Genomic DNA, 21,152 nt, shown 5'->3' on the forward strand with positions numbered 1-21,152 from the left:
GAATGAATGAATTTAGGCCAAATGATCCGCTAATCAAGGGGACGTTCCATGCCCCACGTCACTCATTTAAACTACAAAAGAGAATGGAGGAGGATGCTACACTGGCTGTAAAATAAAACCATTTTATAGATTTAGCATTTTTCAGTAGGTTTAATTAAACCAGGTTTGTTGCAGAGACAATGCATACATTTTGTTTTCCAGAAATAACTCTAGATGATCTCCTTGTCTCTGATTGGTTTCATGGTTTTGGACTGGTCTGGACCAATAATTCTGCATTGAGGTACAGGGTTTAATGCTCCAAGAGGTTTTTTGCAACAGCAGTTCAGATGCATATGTGTCAATTTTTTGGTCTATCAAATTCAAGAGTTAATTTGTTGGCCTTCCAAACTTCACAATTTAGATAATTGATTATAGCTCCACCACTGGCCCAATCTGGATCAAAATCCTCCAGCTGTGGAAAATGTAATCTTTCTAGCTTGTTTCAGCTCTTAGCAAACTCAGCTAATAGCGTGACACAAAAACAAAACATTCTCATAAACCATCCTAATAAGGTTGTGCTCCTTTGGGACTTGAACCCTAATGCCGTTAATGTAATGCAACTCAAGTAATTACTCAATGCTTGATCTGTACTATACCATGTTCATGAAGAGCTTTTCACATTGACCTTTGTCCCAAATGAGAAGCCTGTATATACTGGACTTTGGACTGTTAGAGTAGGGTCTGTGTAAAAGCCTTGTGGAAACTCACATACCACATACCATCCTGGCTCACGCAAGCTCTGGAGCAAAAGCCAAACTTTTGGATGTACACCAACCAGGTGAGGCATTTCATTAACCTTTTAATTGAAGAATTGTGCATTGCAAAACCTGTATCAAACATTGATCTTGGCCTGTTGGAGTTTGGCAACAGTCAACAAGAGATAAGAGAGTGGTGGTTAACTGAGGACAGGCAGAATACACCAGATGATTTTGAGCTTTCAGGATTTCATTGTGGGAGATAACTTGATAACTGAGTGTAAGAAGCTTGTTTTTCATATTTACATATCACATATATATCAGTATGTGTAATTCGCCCCTCTTTATCTGCCACAATTGAGCCTTCGGAACAAGTACAATATAAAACTCCTGATAAAGCTAAAGATGTAGAAATGAACTTGACTTGATGTTTCTGTTGTTTAAATAAAATCTGCTGTTGAGACGGCAGTGTGAGTAAGCGCTGAAGTAGGTCTATTTTTAGTTCTTAGTCCAAATACTGTAGAACTTTTCTTAGATTGAGATACGTATGGTTGGGTTTTTTTGTCAGTTCTTTTGTGGTTATTTGTACAAGGCTTTTTGGTCAGACGACTTTTATGTTGTTCATTCACAACTGGGCACATAATAAATCAATCAGTCTTTTTTTGTAAGACATCAAACATCTGACAGTCCTCTGAATATGACTGTGGATTAGACTTTGCATGAAGGAGGAAAAGGTAAAATCACTTTCTGCATTCCTACCTGGAGATAGAAAACATGCATTATAATTATGAATGATATACCTGTAAATCATGTGTAAACTACATGTTAATCGAATGTTTGTCACACAAGGTTTATTGCCTGGTACCAGTTGGTGATGCTTATAAAATAGTAAAATATAAAGAAATATATCTGTTTAGGTATGTTTTGTAGGTATTGTGTGTTTGCCTTTGTTTTTGGGATTTTTGGGTGTGTTTCAGAGTTTACATCATTTCCAAATTTGTTGCATATGTTTGCGATGTAATTTGGCCTGTGTCAACTACTTTAATGGTGGCTCAATGGAAGAGATGGTCGTCTCTCAACCAGAAGGCCAGAGGTTAGATCCCAAGCTTCTGCAGACACATGCCTGATGTGTCCATGGGCAAGATGTAATTATGATATGATAGGCAAGACATATGAGCTATACCTAAAGATCATTGCGATTTACAATTTTAACCATTTTTGTCTTCTGTCTCTCATAGGGAATGTCGAAGATAATCCCAGTATTCCTGATAGGGCTCTGCTTCCTGTTGCTCAGGTCCACTACTTGTGATGGCAGCAGGATTCTGGTAGTACCCGTTGATGGCAGTCATTGGATCAATATGGAGGTCCTCCTCAAAGAGCTGCACTCCAGAGGCCACGATATCACTGTCCTGTACTCTGCCAAGAGCTGGTACATCCCTAAAAACTCTACATTTTTCACTTCAATTACTAGACGTATGATGGAGGATGATACGGACAAGAATGCCTACAATCGAATGCTTTTAGATGTTATGGAATGCCGCAAGTCGATGCCCTTCATACGCACCTTCTGTCAAAACAACTTAATAGGATCCATGTTGGATAAGGGCCACAAAATCCTTGCAGGAGCAACTGCTGAAATGTTAGATGACACTGTTTTTATGAAGGAGCTGCAAGATGCCAAGTTTGACCTGATGTTAACAGACCCTGCCCTGACTATAGGGGTTCTGTTGGGTAGTTACCTCAAGCTGCCAATGGTTTTTAACGTTCGCTGGATTAATACTGGTGAGGCCCATTTCAGCATAGCTCCCTCGCCTCTGTCCTATGTACCGGTGCCTGGAAGTGAACTTCATGATCAAATGAATTTTCTGGAAAGGACCAAGAATATGTTACATTATCTCCAAAGCTTTTATCAGCTGCACTTTATCATGAATCCTCATTATTCAGATCTGCTCCAGCGGCACTACCCACCTGGTTCTGACTTGTTGTCTATGCAGTATGCAGCTGATCTCTGGTTGATTAGAACAGATTTTGTTTTTGAGTTCCCTCGCCCCACAATGCCCAATGTGGTCTACATAGGGGGGTTCCAGTGCAAGAAGGCTAATCCCCTCCCTGTTGAGCTGGAGGCCTTCATGCAGAGCTCTGGGGAGCATGGGGTGGTAGTCATGTCCCTTGGGACGTTCGTTTCAGTCCTGTCTCGTGAGGCCACAAACGCAATCGCTGCTGCTTTTGCTCAGCTCCCTCAGAAGGTGGTGTGGAAGTTTGCTGGTGAAAAGCCTTCATCCTTGGGGAACAACACGCTCTTGGTGAACTGGCTCCCTCAGAACGACCTCCTTGGCCATCCCAAGACTCGTGCCTTTGTAGCCCATGGTGGCACCAATGGCATGTATGAGGCCATTTACCATGGTGTTCCTGTTGTGGGCCTGCCCCTTCTCTTTGACCAGTTTGATAATGTTATCCGGCTTGAGGTCCGCGGGGCAGCTCAACATGTTGAGGCAAGAACACTTACAGAGGAAGGCTTCTTAGAGACTTTAAAGGATGTCCTTAACAATCCCTCCTACCGTGACAACATGCAGCGACTTTCAATGCTGCATCGGGACCTGCCAATGTCACCAATAGACACCGCCATTTTTTGGATTGAGTACGTCCTTAGGAACAAAGGGGCCGCCCATCTTCAGTCAGTAGGTTTTAGTATGCCATGGTACTCCTATTTCTGTCTAGATGTGGCTGTTTTCTTCATCATTATCATTGTAGCTTTTGCCTGGGCATTAATTGCATTCTGCAGGATTCTTTGCAAGTCAAGACGGAAAACGAAGGCAGAGTAACTGAGTTTAAAATGCTCAGTGACTTTTTTTTCTTAGTAAATATTTGAGTATATTCTGAGTTTTGTTGGAAAAACTGATTGATGGGGAGTATCACAGTCCCTCAAAAAAGAACCTCTGAATATTGCCTCAATTATCAGAGTTGGATCATACTTGAAAGAAGTTAGTAACAGTTGTATCACTAACTGTGATTCTTGATGAAAAACGTGTAAACATAGCCTGTTTTTGCTGCATGCTTAATCTCCTTGTTTAAGGGCTACCGCAGTTTCAGACAATAGAATACAGTAACTATCCTGTAGAAATAGTCCATCTTGGGATCTGGGTTAGCGTATCTGTCAGACCTTTAACATCAGACATCTTTTTGTCTGCAGTTCCAGCCATACTTGTCTGACATGGAAGAAAATAGTGGTTTGTATTGTTTCATTCAAACTTCCCAGTTGTGGTTCTAAAACATCGCTAAAGGTGATACACACAGAGCCAACATGTTTGCGTCAAACTGGACAAAATAATCTTTAAGACATATAGCTTGGATTCACTTCAGACCAGACTCCTGTCATTTAACCAAAGAAATTGTGCCACCCAGTGAAAAAAACAGGTTTAGTTTCTATAAATTGTGAGTTTATTCTCCCTCTGATTGTATTATTTCTTCCTTACAGTATTTTAACATCCAGCGCTGAAAGAGCTCCACTCTTGAAGTTTCACTGTTAAGTTTCTTATGATCTAAAAACTCAGTCAGAGAAGGACAAAATTGAGAAATATTTGTTTGTATTAATTGTTGCTTTAATTAACTCAACACAAAAAGAAATATGGAAATCCATTGAGTCTTACTTGTCATAAATCCAATCTTTGGTGACATCCAAATCCAACCCATTCTCAAAGCAGACTTGAGACTGTAGGGTATTTAATGCACGAAACACAGTTTCTTTGATCCATCTATTAACTAGTTTAGCTTATTAGCAAGTGTTTGAATTGGGTTTCGAAAAGAACCATTTTGGCTGATTAAACTATTTTTATGTTCACACCAATCAAGCAGCAGTATAAACAGATCAAATGAAACCAAAACAGCGGAAACATGCTGCCATGAAAATAAAAAAATTACAAGAAAAGACAAGATGAACAATGTTTAAACTGAAGGTGGATTTAATTGTGAAGATTGAATTCTAAGGTTCTTTACTTGTGTTTGGTTAAAAAAAAGAAGAAGAAAGAAGCCTGATCCTGTAGCTATTCAAGAAAACCTGCAACCCACATGAGAAGAGATTGAATTTTAACCAACAGACCTGTTAACATTATGGCACTTCATCATGACCTCTACATCAATGTATAGATCTACTTCCATGTTGTGTTAATTTTGGCGACCCCTGTAGACCAAAAAAGGGTATTTTACCTTTTTAACCAGCCAACTTTTCATTTGCTGCTTATTGTGAAACTATGTGAACACTTGGAAACAGCAACTTTTTCTTTCAACAAATCACTTTGTTAGATTGTGGTCAGATATTAATCATTCAAAATAAAACCTATTTAACCAGTTTTGTACTTGATGGTTGATTTAGTCATATAAAGGCATCAGAATGAAAACTGCACCATTACATAACATGTAAAAACTCTTCACATTCAGTATAAGATAAGATCATTTCTCATACACAAACACATTTTGGATGGAAACTTCTTTGTGTCCCAGAGCTCAATCTGAATGCATGATGGGTTTTATGTAACTTCATTTTAATTACTGCTCTCTTCAGGCCTGGTTTTGTATAACGCGTGCAAGGAAGTAAGGTGTGTCCAAGAAGAACCTTGAAAATGTGTTTTGATTATTAGTAAACAGCTGTCAACATGTGATAGTACATGCAGGGCATGCGAGTCAATGGATGTGAACACTGTCATTACGACTGAAACGAGCCGTGTCATGACACAGAACAATTGAGGGAAGGAAAGGTTCAAAACCAGCGAGCGTCCCGTGGGCTTTGCTCAGATTTTTGGGACTGAGTTCAACTCTGAAAAGGTGCAATGAATGTCGAAAAAGACTCCCACGAGGAAAATCAGAAGTAATTGTTGTTTGTTTTTTAGGCGCTTCCTTATTCAGCTGATCACCATGGCAACAAAGGTGAAAAAAAAAGCAGAGAGAGTCCTCGACATCTAAATGCTGTCCAGTCTTACAACACCAGCCGCTCTGGCCCCTTAATGATTTAACTCTAAGTGGCTTCCTCTGCAGTAATGTGGGTGTTTGCTTTACATCTCATGTGTGTTTGCAATCAATAAATTATGATGTGGTTTTTTTTTGCACCATGCACTTCATATTACAAATGTAGAAACGTGTACTAATATGATGGAAATTGGCTCATGTGTAATCTATTGTTTCAATCAGCCCTGAATTCATCCATGATGACACATCTCCATATGATGGAATTCTCTGTCAATAGATTAAAATAAAATGTTAACACTTTCTAATCATGTCCACTGAGCAACACCTGCCACACACATGCACAGATTACACAAAGGTACAGAGTTAGAAAACCAGAGACTTGGATAGCTGAGAAAAAGAATAGACCCTGAGACATTCCCCAAAATATCATAATCACAGTACAGCTACATCCAATATCTGATTTAGTTTGAAAGAAAACTGTGCAAAATTAATTTTAGAAGTTGATTTAAAATTCAGGACATTTTTTATATATGCAAAATATATGATAAATGACAAAAAATGCAATTGCAGCAGTGGTCAAATCCCAAGTTTGGGGTGTTGTTGTAGCATTTCTCTGGTTATAATAACTGAGAAGAAACGTTTCATTTGGTTTAAAAAGCAAAGTCTTATTTTGAAAAGATCTAATCTAATATATTGGAACCTTGTTGAAACAGTGCTGCACCACCACTGAGCATTAAGAGTGCCTTTGTCTTCCTCTGCTGGATATACTGGGAATGATTCATTGGATGGTGTTCTTCCCATCATGCACATTGTGCGTCCATGTCCTTGAGGTAGTGTTGTAGTCAAGACCAAACTAACCGAGACCAGAGTGCTTCGAGACCGAGACGAGACCATGACATTTAGGGATCGAGACTGAGTGAAGACCAAGACCGAGGCAGGGCGAGACCGAGACAAGCAAAGATTATAAATATCACAGACAAATCATCATCTGGTGGGTGCAGCAGGCATGTCACTCACTTAGACTGTAACACTGGGAAGGTTGCAATATTTTTTGTTCTTTTAGAAAAGGGTGTTTTCCTTCATATCAAAGTAATGAAGTAGAAAAATAGCCTGTCAGTGGGGGTCTTGACTGGTCTTGATTTAAAATCCAGAGTCCACCCAATCTGAGACAGAAACAAGACCGAGTAAAAATGCTTTCGATTCAGAGACGAGACCGAGACCTTCAAAAAGTGGTGTCGAGACCAAGATGGATTTTGAGTAGTACAACACTTCCATGAGGGAGGGGTGTGAGGGTACGTTTATTGGACAAATGACTCGGAAAGATGTCACACTCCTTTACTTTCATGGCTATACACTTTCTTAGTATTTTTTATTTTCCTGCACAGATATGGCAGCTGACCATGTTCTTGCTTCCACCCAACCACCCCTTCAAGGGATTTCATCCAAACTCCTCAAGGATGTAGGAAAGCTTTGGAGCAGAGCCAGGGTAGCATTATAAGGCCCCTTACAGCAGGTTTTGCAACTCCCATTGGTCAGAGTCACAGAGCCTCAAACTATTTTAACCACAGAACCAAAGCAATGTGATCAACACCCTGTCAACTTGAGTGAGCAAAAACATTTGCAAGCGCATGTCATAGACATTTTTATGATTCTGTCATGAAGGATTTTAGAAGCTTGTTTTAAAGAAATGGCAGCATGTGTGATTCATTGTTTTTGGGTTAAAGGTCAGGCACAATTTCTGACAAGAGCTGAAAGATGTCATGATCCATCACATTTTTTGGCATCGGCAGAAGACATTAAAAACAAGATTAAGTTCCAGGTGTGCATGGAAAACTGTCTTGTGCGTCCCACTAACTATCCCGTGAGTGTGAGATAGTTTTCTGTTAGTTTCTATTGCTCACATGAACAATATTGTGTGCACACAAGAAAACTTCTCTTGATCACTAGAAAACTTTTGGTGTGCCCTTGAAAGTTTCTGCCATTTTGTCTTTTAGCTTCTCTGTAAGATAGCCCAAAGAGTTTCACATGTGCATGCTATACTTTCTTAATGGGCACTCAACACCTTCTCGAGAGCACAGAAATCTTTCTTATTAACACACAAAACGTTCTCACGAGTCCACTAAGAAATGTTCTTGTGAGAATGGGTTTCTGACGCACTCTAGAAACTATTTTTTCCTTTATTTTTTTCCAGTCCATGTCCCTTTACTGCACGGCTCCATTCATTTTATATTACAGGATGTTCTATCTACTTTGTTTTTTTCCTCAAATGAAATCTTTTTCTGCCTGGAGGAATGTTAAAATGTTCAGAAATAGTTATTTTGTCTGCCTCTGAGGTAGGTCTGTGTTGAGCTTGTGTTTAAATGTCAGTATTGTTCTGAGTCAGGATGAATGATATACCTCAGTTTGTGAAAAGTGAAAGGTTACATAGTGTATATTTCTAGTACTATTTTACCACCACAGTATTATTATTCTTAATATTGAATTACTTTAAAAATGTTTGTTTTTAAATTTTAACAAAAAAAAGGACATTTTTGTCTTTAAGACTATGACGGAGGATAAGGGCCACGTTCATTTTTAATTTTTTTTTTAATTTCGAGATTAAAGTCGTAAATTTACAAGAATAATCTTGTAAATTAACGAGTTCGAGACCAGCCTGCGCGAAATGATGAATGTAGAACTCTTAAAGTCTTTTCCTCGGCAGACAGCTTCCTCCCAGTCAGTGTGCTTCTTTCTTCAGTTTCTTGCAGTATCTTTTCAGGGTGATGATATTTTCTGACAATGTGAAGATGATGATGTGCCAAAAGCATGTGTAGTTTCATATCTGCATAAGTAAACAACACAACTATTTGTGTCTGTTATCGGTCTGCCTTGTTAAAGTGTCTCATGTGCAGAGCCAGTTTGTGTCCTGTTCATCATTTTACAGAGAAACAAGGTCTTACAAGTTGAAGTGAAAACTTCTCTTGAACTGTTTTTATCGACTACACAAGGAAGTATCCTATTTCCTTATTAGTGAAACCTTTAGGACAAGATGCTCCATGTTTGTCATTTGAGAACAAGATGCTGCTGCTCTTCTGATATAGACTAAAATAACCACTTTATTCTTTTATTCTTTAAAGACTTTACGAGTTCTACTTTCATCATTTTCGTGCAGGCTGGTCTCGAACTCGTTAATTTACGAGAATAAACTCGTAAAATTTACGACTTTAATCTCGTAAATTATTATTTTTTTTTTTTTTTAACGTGGCCCTAATCCTCTGTCGTATTAAGACAGCTAAAGAGAGAGAGGAAATGTTGGGAGCAGAGAGGGGGGGATTATGCAGCCGAGGTCGGACTCAAGCTCAAGAGGACTAGAGCCTCCGTACACGGCATTACCAATAGGCTATGGGCGCTCCTGTTTTTAAAAAAAAAAAATTGTAACTTTTTTCTGTTTTTGCTATTTTCCTCCTTGTTTGAGCTGTTGTAAAAACCACATTTTCCGTGGGGTCAATTAAGTTGATCTTATCTTATTTAAGTAAGAAATACATGTGAGAAAAGGTTTTGGGCTCTCTGATGTGAATAATAAGTAAACTATAAAGTCTCACATGGCTGTTGGATTGGCACAGAGGGAATCATTGTACTTCTGTGACATTCAGAATGACCGTGCAATCGATCATATATGGATTTATTTTGTGCTTCATCTGCAGCAGACTTTTCTTTCTGATACAGTCTGACTTTCATTTCAATTTTTTCTTACTTCCTCTCAATTCACTTATACATTCATGTCAATTTTTCAGTTGGTTATATGTATTAATGTGGCATCTACAGGTTTAATTGAACAGGTTTTTCTTCATATCCCTGATAAAATGCATGGATTGTTTGTCCTGGGGACCAGGGGATATGTGTGTGTGTGTGCTGGAGATTAAATCTCTGATTGGCTAATCCTGCTCTGAGCAAACATGTGATTAATCACATGACTATTTCAAGCTCTTCTTGAAGGTTATGCTGTGCTTCACCATAAGTAAAAGTAGCATGCATGCTATATTGTCTTGTAATTGTTACTTAGGAAACGATCTCAATGGTTATTCTCATAGTAAATGATACACACATGAATCTTAATGTGTACAATACAAACTCTAAACATGAACTTTGCTCATGTCAACTGAACTGACTCTTGTTAAAGCACGAGGCAACAAGAGATCAATCACCTTGTAAATTAATGTTTTTTAAACTAAATTTAAGGTTGATTAGAATATATATTTTTGTGAACACTTTTACTAAATGACCCGTAATGTCCGCAGCTGGTACGTGGAGCTGTTGTTCCCTGGCTCAGGTTTGTTTAACTCCACAGAGGCAGAGGAGGGGAGGAGGGGGAAAGGCTGCAGCTCACTGATATGACTGTTCAACTGTGACTCGTGCGCTTATTGTAATCACCAGCGCTCACTTTATTTTCCCTCCACTGTGTGACCTCGCATGCTTCCTCCGTCCCTCGTTCCCTTGCCACTCCCGTCTCACACACTCTGACTGTGTCCCAGTTTGGCTTTCGGCCCAGCTCTGCCTGAAAGTTTTCCACATCCATCAGACTGTAAAGGTTGTGCAGTAAACCGGCCATGTGAAGACAATTGCAGGGACTTTAAAGAATGAAAGAACTGACATTGGATGAAGTTAAATGAGCAGCAGTTGGAAGTTGAGCTGGAGATAAAGTGATGAATAACTTTGTAGTTGGACGATCAATAAAGAAATGTGTTTTTTTTCTTTACAGGCATTCAACACTGGCTCAACATGAGAACATTCAGGAGGGGAAGACATCTTGAAATAACGCTGTGTAGTCACAGAAGTAGGTATATCTAATGACATTAATTACAGGCGAAAGGAGCCACTTGTTGAAATCAGGCATTATGCATCAATCACAGAGCTGCTCAAAGATGAAGCTAGCTCAATTCTGTTTGAATTAGGAGCAAGACCAATCACTGCTTTTCATCATCAGTACTATGTATCTTACATGAAATCATTTGCATGTACTCCACTGTGCTACAGTAAGTGACAGTATTTGGTCCCACCTTATGATGTGATTAGAAATTCTATGTATATCAGGACATAGTTTGTTTAAAGCATGCTGCAAAAACAGGCTTTTTAAACACTACCAACACTACCTAGCCATATAAATAGACAAGATCATTTAAGAAATAAGACTTGCCACTCTGTCCACAGGGGACACCAAAATTGAAACAAACTGAAATTTCCTACAGAGAGGAGATTTAACATATATTCTAAAAACTCTTTAATGCCCACTTTTCACACATTTACCTTTACTCTTAATTGAGTATAACAAGTATTGTGGACTTTGGCCTGTTAGATTAGGGGCTGTATAAAACATAAACCTTGTGGTTGATCACATAGTTTATTGTCTCACTCAGGACCTGCAGCTTTGGCTTGACTTCTGGATTTGAAACGGACAACAAGCAGGTAAGGCATTAACTTAACTTCCAATGAATACTCAGTTCATTAGTTTTGCTTCCAATGAATACGTTTGCTATTATCAACAACGATTTAGCTATACTTAGATTAGCACAAGATAGACATACTTTCCTTTAGTTTGTTGAAAGCTTTTGCACAAAACTCCTGGGGCCGTATTCACAAATCTTCCTAAGTACTAAAAGTTGTTCCTAGTGACAAAGTTCTAAGAAAATTCTTAGAATCAGGACTTTTTCTAAGAATTTCCCCTCAAAGTTACAACTAGATCCTTGTTAGGTGGGGATTGTTTCTGCTGTATGAAATCAATTATGAAATCGCAAAACAGACTGTGAATTATTATTTTACTGTTTAATCGGCTGAGGTCAGACAACACTGCAAAAGAACACAATCATTAACAATCATATATTCTGCTAGAAGGTACAGCCTACATATTCTTGTCCACTTGGGTATATCTTTATAAGGTCAAAAGAAGACATCAGCTTGACTTGTAAATGTCAGACATACATTTCAGTCTTAGCAAACCTCCGTTGCTTACAACAGACAGTTGGCTCCAATCCAAATATAACTCTGCTGCTATGAGATCTTTCACATAGATATGCTTACAGCTACTCAAACCTAGAGTAGTTACTCTTAGATGGTAGACAGATTTAAATGGTATATTCACAAAGTTACCAAGATGAACGAATTCATGAAAATTCATACTAACAATCCTTGTAAAGATGGAAGTTATTCACAAAGTGCCTTAGCCCTTAAGAGAGATCCTCAGGTGTCAAACTATGAGGAGGACTTTTAACAGACTTAAGAGTTTCTCAAGCTGGGAAATGTTCTCCAAACATGACATGAAGAACATTTTTGACTCTAGTTGGGCAGAACAGACAACAATTATGTGGGTAGATGTTTCAATCTATGACTCTTTTTCAGTGCAAATTGAGATGTGTGGAGTTTCTCTACATGTGGTTACCTCCACAGGTGCATCCGATCACTAATTAAGACCCTTTACCTGCGGATGTAACGATCAGCAGGTGAAGAAGATGCTGCACAAGTGGGCATGTGATTTTAAAAATCTTGTAGGGTGTATACTTATAAAGTGCGTCTTAAAAAATTATCACACCGATGTTAATTTCAAAGTGTTCATACACAATGTCTGACTAGATTTGATGACTTTATAATCTCAATTTTTTTTATTAACCAATCACAGTTTCTGAAAAAATGTGTCATACCTAGAAACAGGGTCGACCACGCCTCCTCACTAAGATAAAAGTTTCTGTCCATTCCTTGCTCAGAGTTGCTCTGAGAATGTTCCTAAATCACTCCTAGGATAAAAATCCTTGCTAGGAATTTTTAAGCTAAGTTGGGAGCTCTCTGAGGGGATTCTCAGAGGATTTGTGAATACAGGCCCTGATGTTTTTTGGGTGAGGTGCATGTGTGAATGCAAACAGTCACATTTTTTCACTCAGACTTTATCCAGAGTTTCTCCTACCTGCCCCCTTCTGCTGAAAGTCTGAGTGAGCTGATGTGAGAAAGCAACAGGATATTATCAAGAGAATTCAACTCGAGCGAGTGGGAGAGGGTGGTGACGTTTATTCCCTGCAATCGGTGCATGACCACAGAAGTGCACGTATTTATAAATTAAACTGATGCATATGGTATTGTAGAGCTGACTCTGTTGCTTTGTCACTTCTGTGTTGTTCTTTTCCCGTCAAGTTTTCCTCTGGAGACCCCCTGCCCCCTCTCCTGTCTGACAGAGATCGTCTCCTGCTGTGAGTTGTGTGTCTGAACAACGAGATCAGGAGAATTTAAGAAGCAGTCCTCCTGAAATGTTCACATGTGAAAAAAGCTTTTTATTGTTTTTAAAGTCAGTCCAAATCTGTCTCCTGTCCCTCATAGGAAATGTCCAGGATGTTCCCCATATTTCTGATAGGGCTCTGCTTCCTGTTGCTCAGGCCCACTACTTGTGATGGCAGCAGGATTCTGGTAGTACCCGTTGATGGCAGTCATTGGATCAATATGGAGGTCCTCCTCAAAGAGCTGCACTCCAGAGGCCACGATATCACTGTCCTGTACTCTGCCAAGAGCTGGTACATCCCTAAAAACTCTACATTTTTCACTTCAATTACTAGACGTATGATGGAGGATGATACGGACAAGAATGCCTACAATCGAATGCTTTTAGATGTTATGGAATGCCGCAAGTCGATGCCCTTCATACGCACCTTCTGTCAAAACAACTTAATAGGATCCATGTTGGATAAGGGCCACAAAATCCTTGCAGGAGCAACTGCTGAAATGTTAGATGACACTGTTTTTATGAAGGAGCTGCAAGATGCCAAGTTTGACCTGATGTTAACAGACCCTGCCCTGACTATAGGGGTTCTGTTGGGTAGTTACCTCAAGCTGCCAATGGTTTTTAACGTTCGCTGGATTAATACTGGTGAGGCCCATTTCAGCATAGCTCCCTCGCCTCTGTCCTATGTACCGGTGCCTGGAAGTGAACTTCATGATCAAATGAATTTTCTGGAAAGGACCAAGAATATGTTACATTATCTCCAAAGCTTTTATCAGCTGCACTTTATCATGAATCCTCATTATTCAGATCTGCTCCAGCGGCACTACCCACCTGGTTCTGACTTGTTGTCTATGCAGTATGCAGCTGATCTCTGGTTGATTAGAACAGATTTTGTTTTTGAGTTCCCTCGCCCCACAATGCCCAATGTGGTCTACATAGGGGGGTTCCAGTGCAAGAAGGCTAATCCCCTCCCTGTTGAGCTGGAGGCCTTCATGCAGAGCTCTGGGGAGCATGGGGTGGTAGTCATGTCCCTTGGGACGATCGTTTCAGTCCTGTCTCGTGAGGCCACAAACGCAATCGCTGCTGCTTTTGCTCAGCTCCCTCAGAAGGTGGTGTGGAAGTTTGCTGGTGAAAAGCCTTCATCCTTGGGGAACAACACGCTCTTGGTGAACTGGCTCCCTCAGAACGACCTCCTTGGTCATCCCAAGACTCGTGCCTTTGTAGCCCATGGTGGCACCAATGGCATGTATGAGGCCATTTACCATGGTGTTCCTGTTGTGGGCCTGCCCCTCCTCTTTGATCAGTTTGATAATGTTATCCGGCTTAAGGTCCGCGGGGCAGCTCAACACGTTGAGGCAAGAACACTTACAGAGAAAGTCTTCCTGGAGACTCTGCAGGATGTCCTTGAGGCCCCCTCTTATCGTAACAACATGCAGCGACTTTCTCAGCTGCACAGGGACCTGCCAATGTCACCGATGGACACCAGCATATTTTGGATTGAGTACGTCATTAGAAACAAGGGAGCTGCTCATCTTCAGTCAGCAGGTTTTAGTCTGCCATGGTACTCCTATCACTGCCTAGATATTGCTCTTTTTATTACCATTCTCATTGTAGTATTCGTCTGGGCATCAGTCGCATTCTGCAGGATTATCTGCTGCCAAAGATCCAGAATAAAAATGAAAGCAGAGTAAAACATATTCTAAAGAAATATATTGAGTCCTGAGAAACATTCTCACTGTGGAAGGAAAAGCCAGCTGGTTTGTGGAGTGTCCCAATCTCTCACAAAGAATCTGAAATGCTTGAATGCAAGAATAATGTTTTGTCCATGTAACATGACAACAGAAAATCCTGCAGCCCTTTGGACTATTGTATGAAATCCCCTTTGATATGGCACACATATGGTCAGCGACCTCCTGGTACAGCATTGTGAACTCTAAAACTGAAAAAGTTTCATTTTGCTACATTGTCATTTATTGACTGTAAAGCTCCTTGATACCAACTATGTACAGTTCTGTGCAAGACTGCATTTTATATATATAAGCCAAGGCAAACAAATTGTGAATGACATCATTATTACTGTGATAAATCCTCCTAATTTCAGATTAATGTTAAATGTCATCATTCAATTACATAAAATGACTCAATGACCACGTTGGCTTTTGCATATAAACTCAACATCCATTAGAGCCACTTTGAGGACTTTAATTTGTGTTGACTTTGGCGACCCATGTGAATCAAGCAGTATGTGTTTGTTTTTTTGCCATTCTTGTCCTGTGAGCACATACTATAGTAGCACAAACTCAATAAATTTACATGAACAGTTGAGTCAAGTCGACACCATTCATTTGGACTCCTTTCCTTGTCCCAGCATGCAAGCACAGGGAGGAATTGATTTATTGACAGAAGTATGTTTGGCTCCATTAGAGGTGGCCAGTGCCACCATAGACCGGTAATATTAATGGACAAAACCTGAGTGACGTCAGCCATCTGTTAAGGCAAGGGGTTCCCAGGGCTCATTGGCAGCAGACGCCATGTTGGAAATCCTGTCTCAACCTAACTTTCAGTCAGCCTAACGACAGGCTGAGAGCTGGAGCTGAGGCTGATTTTAAGCTTCTTGACAAACCGTTACATCGCGCCCACCTGTCAATCATGTCAGATACACACCTAACTATGGATAGCACATATCGTTTTCAAAATCAAAACTGAGCCATTTAAAAAAAATCACCCCCCGAACAGTGTGTGCCAGTGATGACAATAACTAATCGAACCTATTTCGTTTTTTGTACCAGGCTGTTTATTTATGCTGTAAAAACTTTTTTGCCAGTCATGTGTATGTGACTTCCTGTATTCCTGGAGCCAGCCTCAAGCGGACACCCGACAAACTGCAGAATTTTGCACTTCCTCAATGGCTTCATTTTTGAAGACTGGAGTTTGCCGCTTGGTGGTCACCTGTCAACTTGCTCAATTGAAACATTCTTCTGGTTGATATATTAGGTCACATATCGAACAATCGACAAAACATATTTTGTATGTACTCCACGCTTTAATTTCTCCCCAGTTTTCTTCTACACATTGTATACAGTTTTATTTTGTATTCATTTATTTTGTATTTATTTATTTAAATATGGACAGTGCACATTAATGAACATAAACATGTAAATATGTTAGATTATAGCCATAGGCAAGTAATGAAAAAACAACAACATGACTTCTGGCAAAGAGTTTGTGGAGCACCTAGGCCTGTTGGCAGATTGAGGTGTGTCCACATACAGTAAGAGAAAATAACCCCCAACCACATTGTTTTAGTCCTACTTAATAAAATGATTTCGGTCGAACTAACATGCTTACACACAATTTTTTAGTTCAGTTTAAGTTGGACTAATGCAATAAATCAACTACTACTGACAGTAGTTCACAAAGAGCTATCCAAAGAGACCTCGGATTTAGTGTAATGGTCATAATCATAAATAAATATAGACAGCTATAGACAGTTTTAAAACTATCGTCATGATGCTACACTACTTACAACAGTAAAATAATGGATTCCAGTAATGGGGAGACATTTTAATGACCTTCTAATTTCGGTAGGGTAAAAACTAAATTGTAGTTTAAACATTACTCCCAATCTTTTTGTCTTGTACAAAATCCATATTTTATCACATAATGGAATTCCACCAGTTATGCAGCCAACAGTGCTGCATCCTCATTGGTTGTTTATGTAGTTCATTTCTGTCCCTGTGTGTTTAATATAGCCACATATTGTAATGGAAACCTAGATGCAATATTTTGAAGCAACAGGGAGGAATGTTGTCTCGGTGGTTTGGTCAGTTTATTAGATCCAGGCTTGGATTATTTAATAAATCAGAGATTTGTGGCATTATAAAGGAAACAAAGTGAGTGATTCAACCCTCCTCCCTTTGAAACCATGTTTTAAAAATACTGCCTAGCACCCATTGTCTCAATGTAGCCATTCTGTACCCAAACAATTTCAATTGTGTTAGAATATTTTCCTCCCAGCGGTGCCTGAACAAAGTTCACCCTGGGTAAACGGCACCAGTTGACTGTCTGTAAACTGCACAAACAAAATAAGTCATTTTCACTTCAGGGGGAAATGTTTTCAAGAGAAATCCCATTCCTGTCATATACATGTGTTTTGTCGGATTCTTTGGATGGCAGTTTTACCCAGTTTGCCTGACAAGGTAGACAATTGTTGTTTGTATTTTTTAACCTATATGTCACAGCAGTGGTTTAAAAACAAAAAAAAACACATGGCATTGTTCAGGAATAGAAAAGAAGGTAGGGACAGTTCTGTTTCCCACCCATATACTTTGGAGCACCAATGGCTGAGTTCCAAATGAATGCAATTTTAAGGTACTTGATAGTTAGAGGTTGATAAAGAGAGCTATTTTACCTGTGCAATTGCCCCTCAAGGTATATCCTCTGACTAAAGAATGTATTCTTTTACTTAACACACAACAATCAAGCCTGGCCAATTTCATGGTCTACATTGGGGAAACCACATTTTTGCATTCCCAATCTTGTCTTGGAACAAAGGTAAAACAATATTCTGATGTGTTGAAACGCATGTTTAACCAAAGAATAGCCGTAATGTTAATGTGTTTAATGGCATGTAGCCAGCAACGTGTAATCTAAAGGGCATTAGTGGACACCCTCCATCAGTTCCTCCCCTCACAGCCCCTGTCCACCTTCATCATCCTGTCTACTGCTGGAGTTAGACTGACACAGAGTGAAGGAGAGAGTGTATGTTTTTGTTTCTGGGGCAGAAAGGCGTTCTCCTGCCTCAGGATGTTGCCTTTAAAGCTGAAGAAGTGGGTTTCCTGTGGAGGAAACGATCACAGAAAAGACAAGGCTTAGTCGAGACACGGTGTTCCCGACATTTCTTTTAGTACAGGTCACCCAGCTGCAGAGCGGGCAGCTGTCATTCTCGTTGTCCTGAGAGGTGAGTGAAATGTCTAAGTTTGAATGTTATGATTTGATTGCTCGTGCAGCTGCTGACACTAAACCATCTGAAAATGCTTCTGCTCTTCATTGCAGGTGTTTGTTTCCCCTGATGGATCCTGGATAAACTTTACTGCTGCAGAAATCAGTATTACACAATGGACCAATGACTGATTGGATTTGTCAAACTGATTACTAAAATTTCTTGTATTTTTCTTTTGCTTTGTGTAAAAGAATGGGTATTCATGCATCTACTCATCATCCTGCAGATATCTCTGCGTAAAGTCAGCTCTACTTTTTCATGAAAGGTGTTTGGAAAAATAGAGACATGTCCAATGACAGCTGCAACCTCCCTTTGGACACAGACACTATTGGGCTGACCTGTATCTACAGCCTGATCTTCTCGTTGGGTCTCCCAAGCAACTTATTGTCACTCTGGGGACTGTACCACCTGGGCCGCTCAAGCGGGGGAGGCTGCCAGCTGGTCTACATCCTCAATCTGCTTCTGTCAGACCTCCTCCAGCTGCTCACACTGCCACTGTGGATCATTTATCTCCAAAGTGCTCACCGCTGGCCCTACGGCCGGCTGACCTGTGAGCTGGTGGGCTATGTGTTTTATGTGAACATCTATGCCAGCGTCATGTTCCTGTGCCTGATCGCACTGGACAGGTGCCTTGCTATCGTGTACCCGTTGAGCAGCCGCCGGGTGCGGACTGTCAGGGTGGCAGCGGTGAGTGGGGTGGCAGTTTGGACCCTCACCTTCCTGTTCTCCCTGAGTGGGTTGCTGCCCACAGTGTTTGACCCAGATAGACTGCTGTGTCTGGAGCACTACCCTGTCAGCCCCTCATACGCCCGCTTCAAGATCACCACCGTGGCCCTTGGGTTTCTGCTGCCATGCACCATACTTGGGTGAGTGCCAGTCACCATAATGCTGCTGCAGCCTATAATTATTATATATGCCATTTAATGTGTCTTACCATATACTGTATAAAACATGGACATAGTCAATGCCGTCACCAATTGGTTTCTGAAGAGGCACTATGATGCCCAACAATGGTATCAGCCCTTTGGAAATGCTATCTCAACCTAACTGTCTATAAATCTACACAAAGGCAGAGGTGAAGTTCAAGAAGCCCTTAAGCCTCTTGGCAAACAGCTACTATTCACCCACCTGTCAGTCAACTCAGCCACGCCCCTAAATGTATGCAGTCGTAAGAAAATTTCACCCTCGTACAGTTTTTACCGGTAAATTAATGACAGCACATTTGCAAGTCAGCAAAAAGGGAAACTGACTAATTAAGTACTTCAAGTTAAAATCAAACATGCAACCTATTGTGACCATTTCAAGGTCCCCATTTGCACCTAGTGTGAGGATGCCTCATGAATTTTCCATTCACGTTCCAAGACACAATTGTAGTTGCTAATAAATACCTAATTTAAAATTTTCAACACATTTAGGTCCTTTAATCCAGATCCCATTTAGAGGTGTGCAGGGATGCTTTCAGCCACATTGTTTTCTGCAGCGTGTATGCCAATTGGCAACATCATAGAACAAATGAGTGCAATATTAAAATAGCATTTGCCCACTCCAGTACCATACACGAGGGAGGCAAAATATGAGGAACACCTTTCAGTACAGTACATAGCCAAAACCCACTACCACTTCAAGAATGCAGAAATAATACAATTATCCCCTTGTCATTTGGATTGCTTTATATTGCAAAGGTAGTCATAATGTTGTGACAGTGGAAAAGCTAAATCTGATCGTCACTGTAGACATACTTAATGCCTGGTGTGAAAAAATGTACTCAAAACTGTCCTTTTATGATTGGCTGACAACTGACAAATGTCTTTTTGTCAAATTGAAAAAAACAAAACCGTGTAGAGGAAACGAGTCTAGTGGACTTTTTGTGATACTGAGTCACTGAGCTACTTGTATGTGATAAAGCTGATTAAAATAAACTTTCAGTAATGCTGAACTGACCACTTTGTTTGTTCTGATGGCTCATCATTTTTCTCTCCAAATCTGCTTTTCCCTTAGGTACACCTCAGCCCACATCGGGGTGACACTACGACGATCTCCCTCCCTCTCTGACCACGAACGACATAAAATTGTTGGCATCCTAGTCTTGATAACTGTCAATTTCATGGTTGTGTTTGGACCGTATCACCTCGTGTGCGGATACAGATTTGTGTCCTTGCTGTTGACTGACGAGCCGTGTGGATTAGAGCGTTCCATTTTTCTCATCCATCGCATTTGTTACGGTCTGACCAGCCTCAACACCCTGCTGGATCCCCTCTTCTACATCTTTCTGTGCTCTGATGCTCGAACAGAGCTGCAAAAGTCCTTGCCCTGCTTGGGGAGGGGGCAAAACCCACCCAAAAAGATAACGCTTGAGAACGAGAGCTCACCCAGAAGACCAGATGGAGAGTCAAACTAACAAGCAATGTAGCTTGGATTCCCCACCGACTGGAGAAATTGTGCCACCCAGTGGAAAAACACTTTTAGTCTCTGTATATTATGAGCTAATGCTCTTTTTTTGTTGCATTCATTTGCCTCATAGTGTTTTCAGCGCTAAATGGGTTCCACTATATGAGCTTAAACTTTCTCATGGTCTGAATACTCAGAGTAAAACAAAAAGGAAAAACATAGAAACATTCATGTGTGACATGCACCCAGATCTCAACAAGCAAACACTTGTCCTGTTACATAAATTAATGGAAATCTTTTATGTCCAAAGTGTCATAAATCCACTCTTCTATAACATGGAAATATAATCCAATGTTGCCTTAAAGGTCACATATTTTGCAAAATACACTTTACCATGTTTTAGAACTCTAGTGTGTCCCTTGCCTGTTTACAACCCCCCCAATTATCCATCCTCTCCGTCTTTTGCCTTCTACACCTATCAGAAAATATGTGCTCAAATATGGAGTTTTTCCCTTTGTGACATCACCTTAGGGCAGTAACCCCTCCCCCAGGTAGGTGTTCCTTCCACAGCTAGATTTTTGCTTGGCCCTCCAAGTCTGCCTTGTCACTGAGACATGCTGCAAGAAAGCCCAAGCAACCCAAGCCCTTCCAAAGAGGGGAGTGGTCAAACACAGAAAACTTGCATTTAAAGCTACAGACACAGAAACAGCCTGTTCTGAGCAGGGCTGAAATAGAGGGGTTTATAGGCATGATAAAATACACAACCCGAGAGGATTTTTAACAAGAAACTTCACAGACATGATTTGTGGAGCTCTAAGATGTATTTGAACTG

General features: G+C 40.3%; 3 protein-coding genes across 4 annotated transcripts; all 3 read left to right on the top strand.

Moving 5' to 3' along the window:
* Positions 1-109: 109 nt before the first annotated feature.
* LOC132958057 (UDP-glucuronosyltransferase 2C1-like) lies at positions 110-5,080 on the top strand. 2 transcript variants are annotated; one of them, XM_061030654.1, is made up of 2 exons: positions 110-817; positions 1,973-5,080. In XM_061030654.1, the coding sequence occupies exons 1-2, from the start codon at positions 803-805 to the stop codon at positions 3,554-3,556; spliced, it is 1,599 nt and encodes a 532-aa protein (XP_060886637.1). In that variant the 5' UTR covers positions 110-802; the 3' UTR covers positions 3,557-5,080. The 2 variants fall into 2 exon arrangements, with proteins under 2 accessions (XP_060886637.1, XP_060886638.1); XM_061030655.1 differs by lacking the exon at positions 110-817 and adding an exon at positions 841-1,014.
* Positions 5,081-13,037: 7,957 nt separating this feature from the next.
* LOC132958058 (UDP-glucuronosyltransferase 2C1-like) lies at positions 13,038-14,636 on the top strand. The gene has a single exon (XM_061030656.1). The coding sequence runs from the start codon at positions 13,044-13,046 to the stop codon at positions 14,619-14,621; it is 1,578 nt and encodes a 525-aa protein (XP_060886639.1). The 5' UTR covers positions 13,038-13,043; the 3' UTR covers positions 14,622-14,636.
* Positions 14,637-16,180: 1,544 nt separating this feature from the next.
* On the top strand, positions 16,181-20,435 carry si:dkey-165a24.9 (probable G-protein coupled receptor 132). Its single transcript, XM_061031548.1, has 3 exons — positions 16,181-17,890; positions 17,986-18,798; positions 19,931-20,435. Exons 2-3 carry the CDS (start codon positions 18,191-18,193, stop codon positions 20,328-20,330), a joined length of 1,008 nt encoding a protein of 335 aa, XP_060887531.1. The 5' UTR covers positions 16,181-17,890; positions 17,986-18,190; the 3' UTR covers positions 20,331-20,435.
* The last annotated feature ends 717 nt before the right edge of the window (positions 20,436-21,152 follow it).

Source organism: Labrus mixtus, chromosome 23 (assembly GCF_963584025.1).
Source record: "Labrus mixtus chromosome 23, fLabMix1.1, whole genome shotgun sequence".
Classification (NCBI taxonomy): Eukaryota; Metazoa; Chordata; class Actinopteri; order Labriformes; family Labridae; genus Labrus; species Labrus mixtus.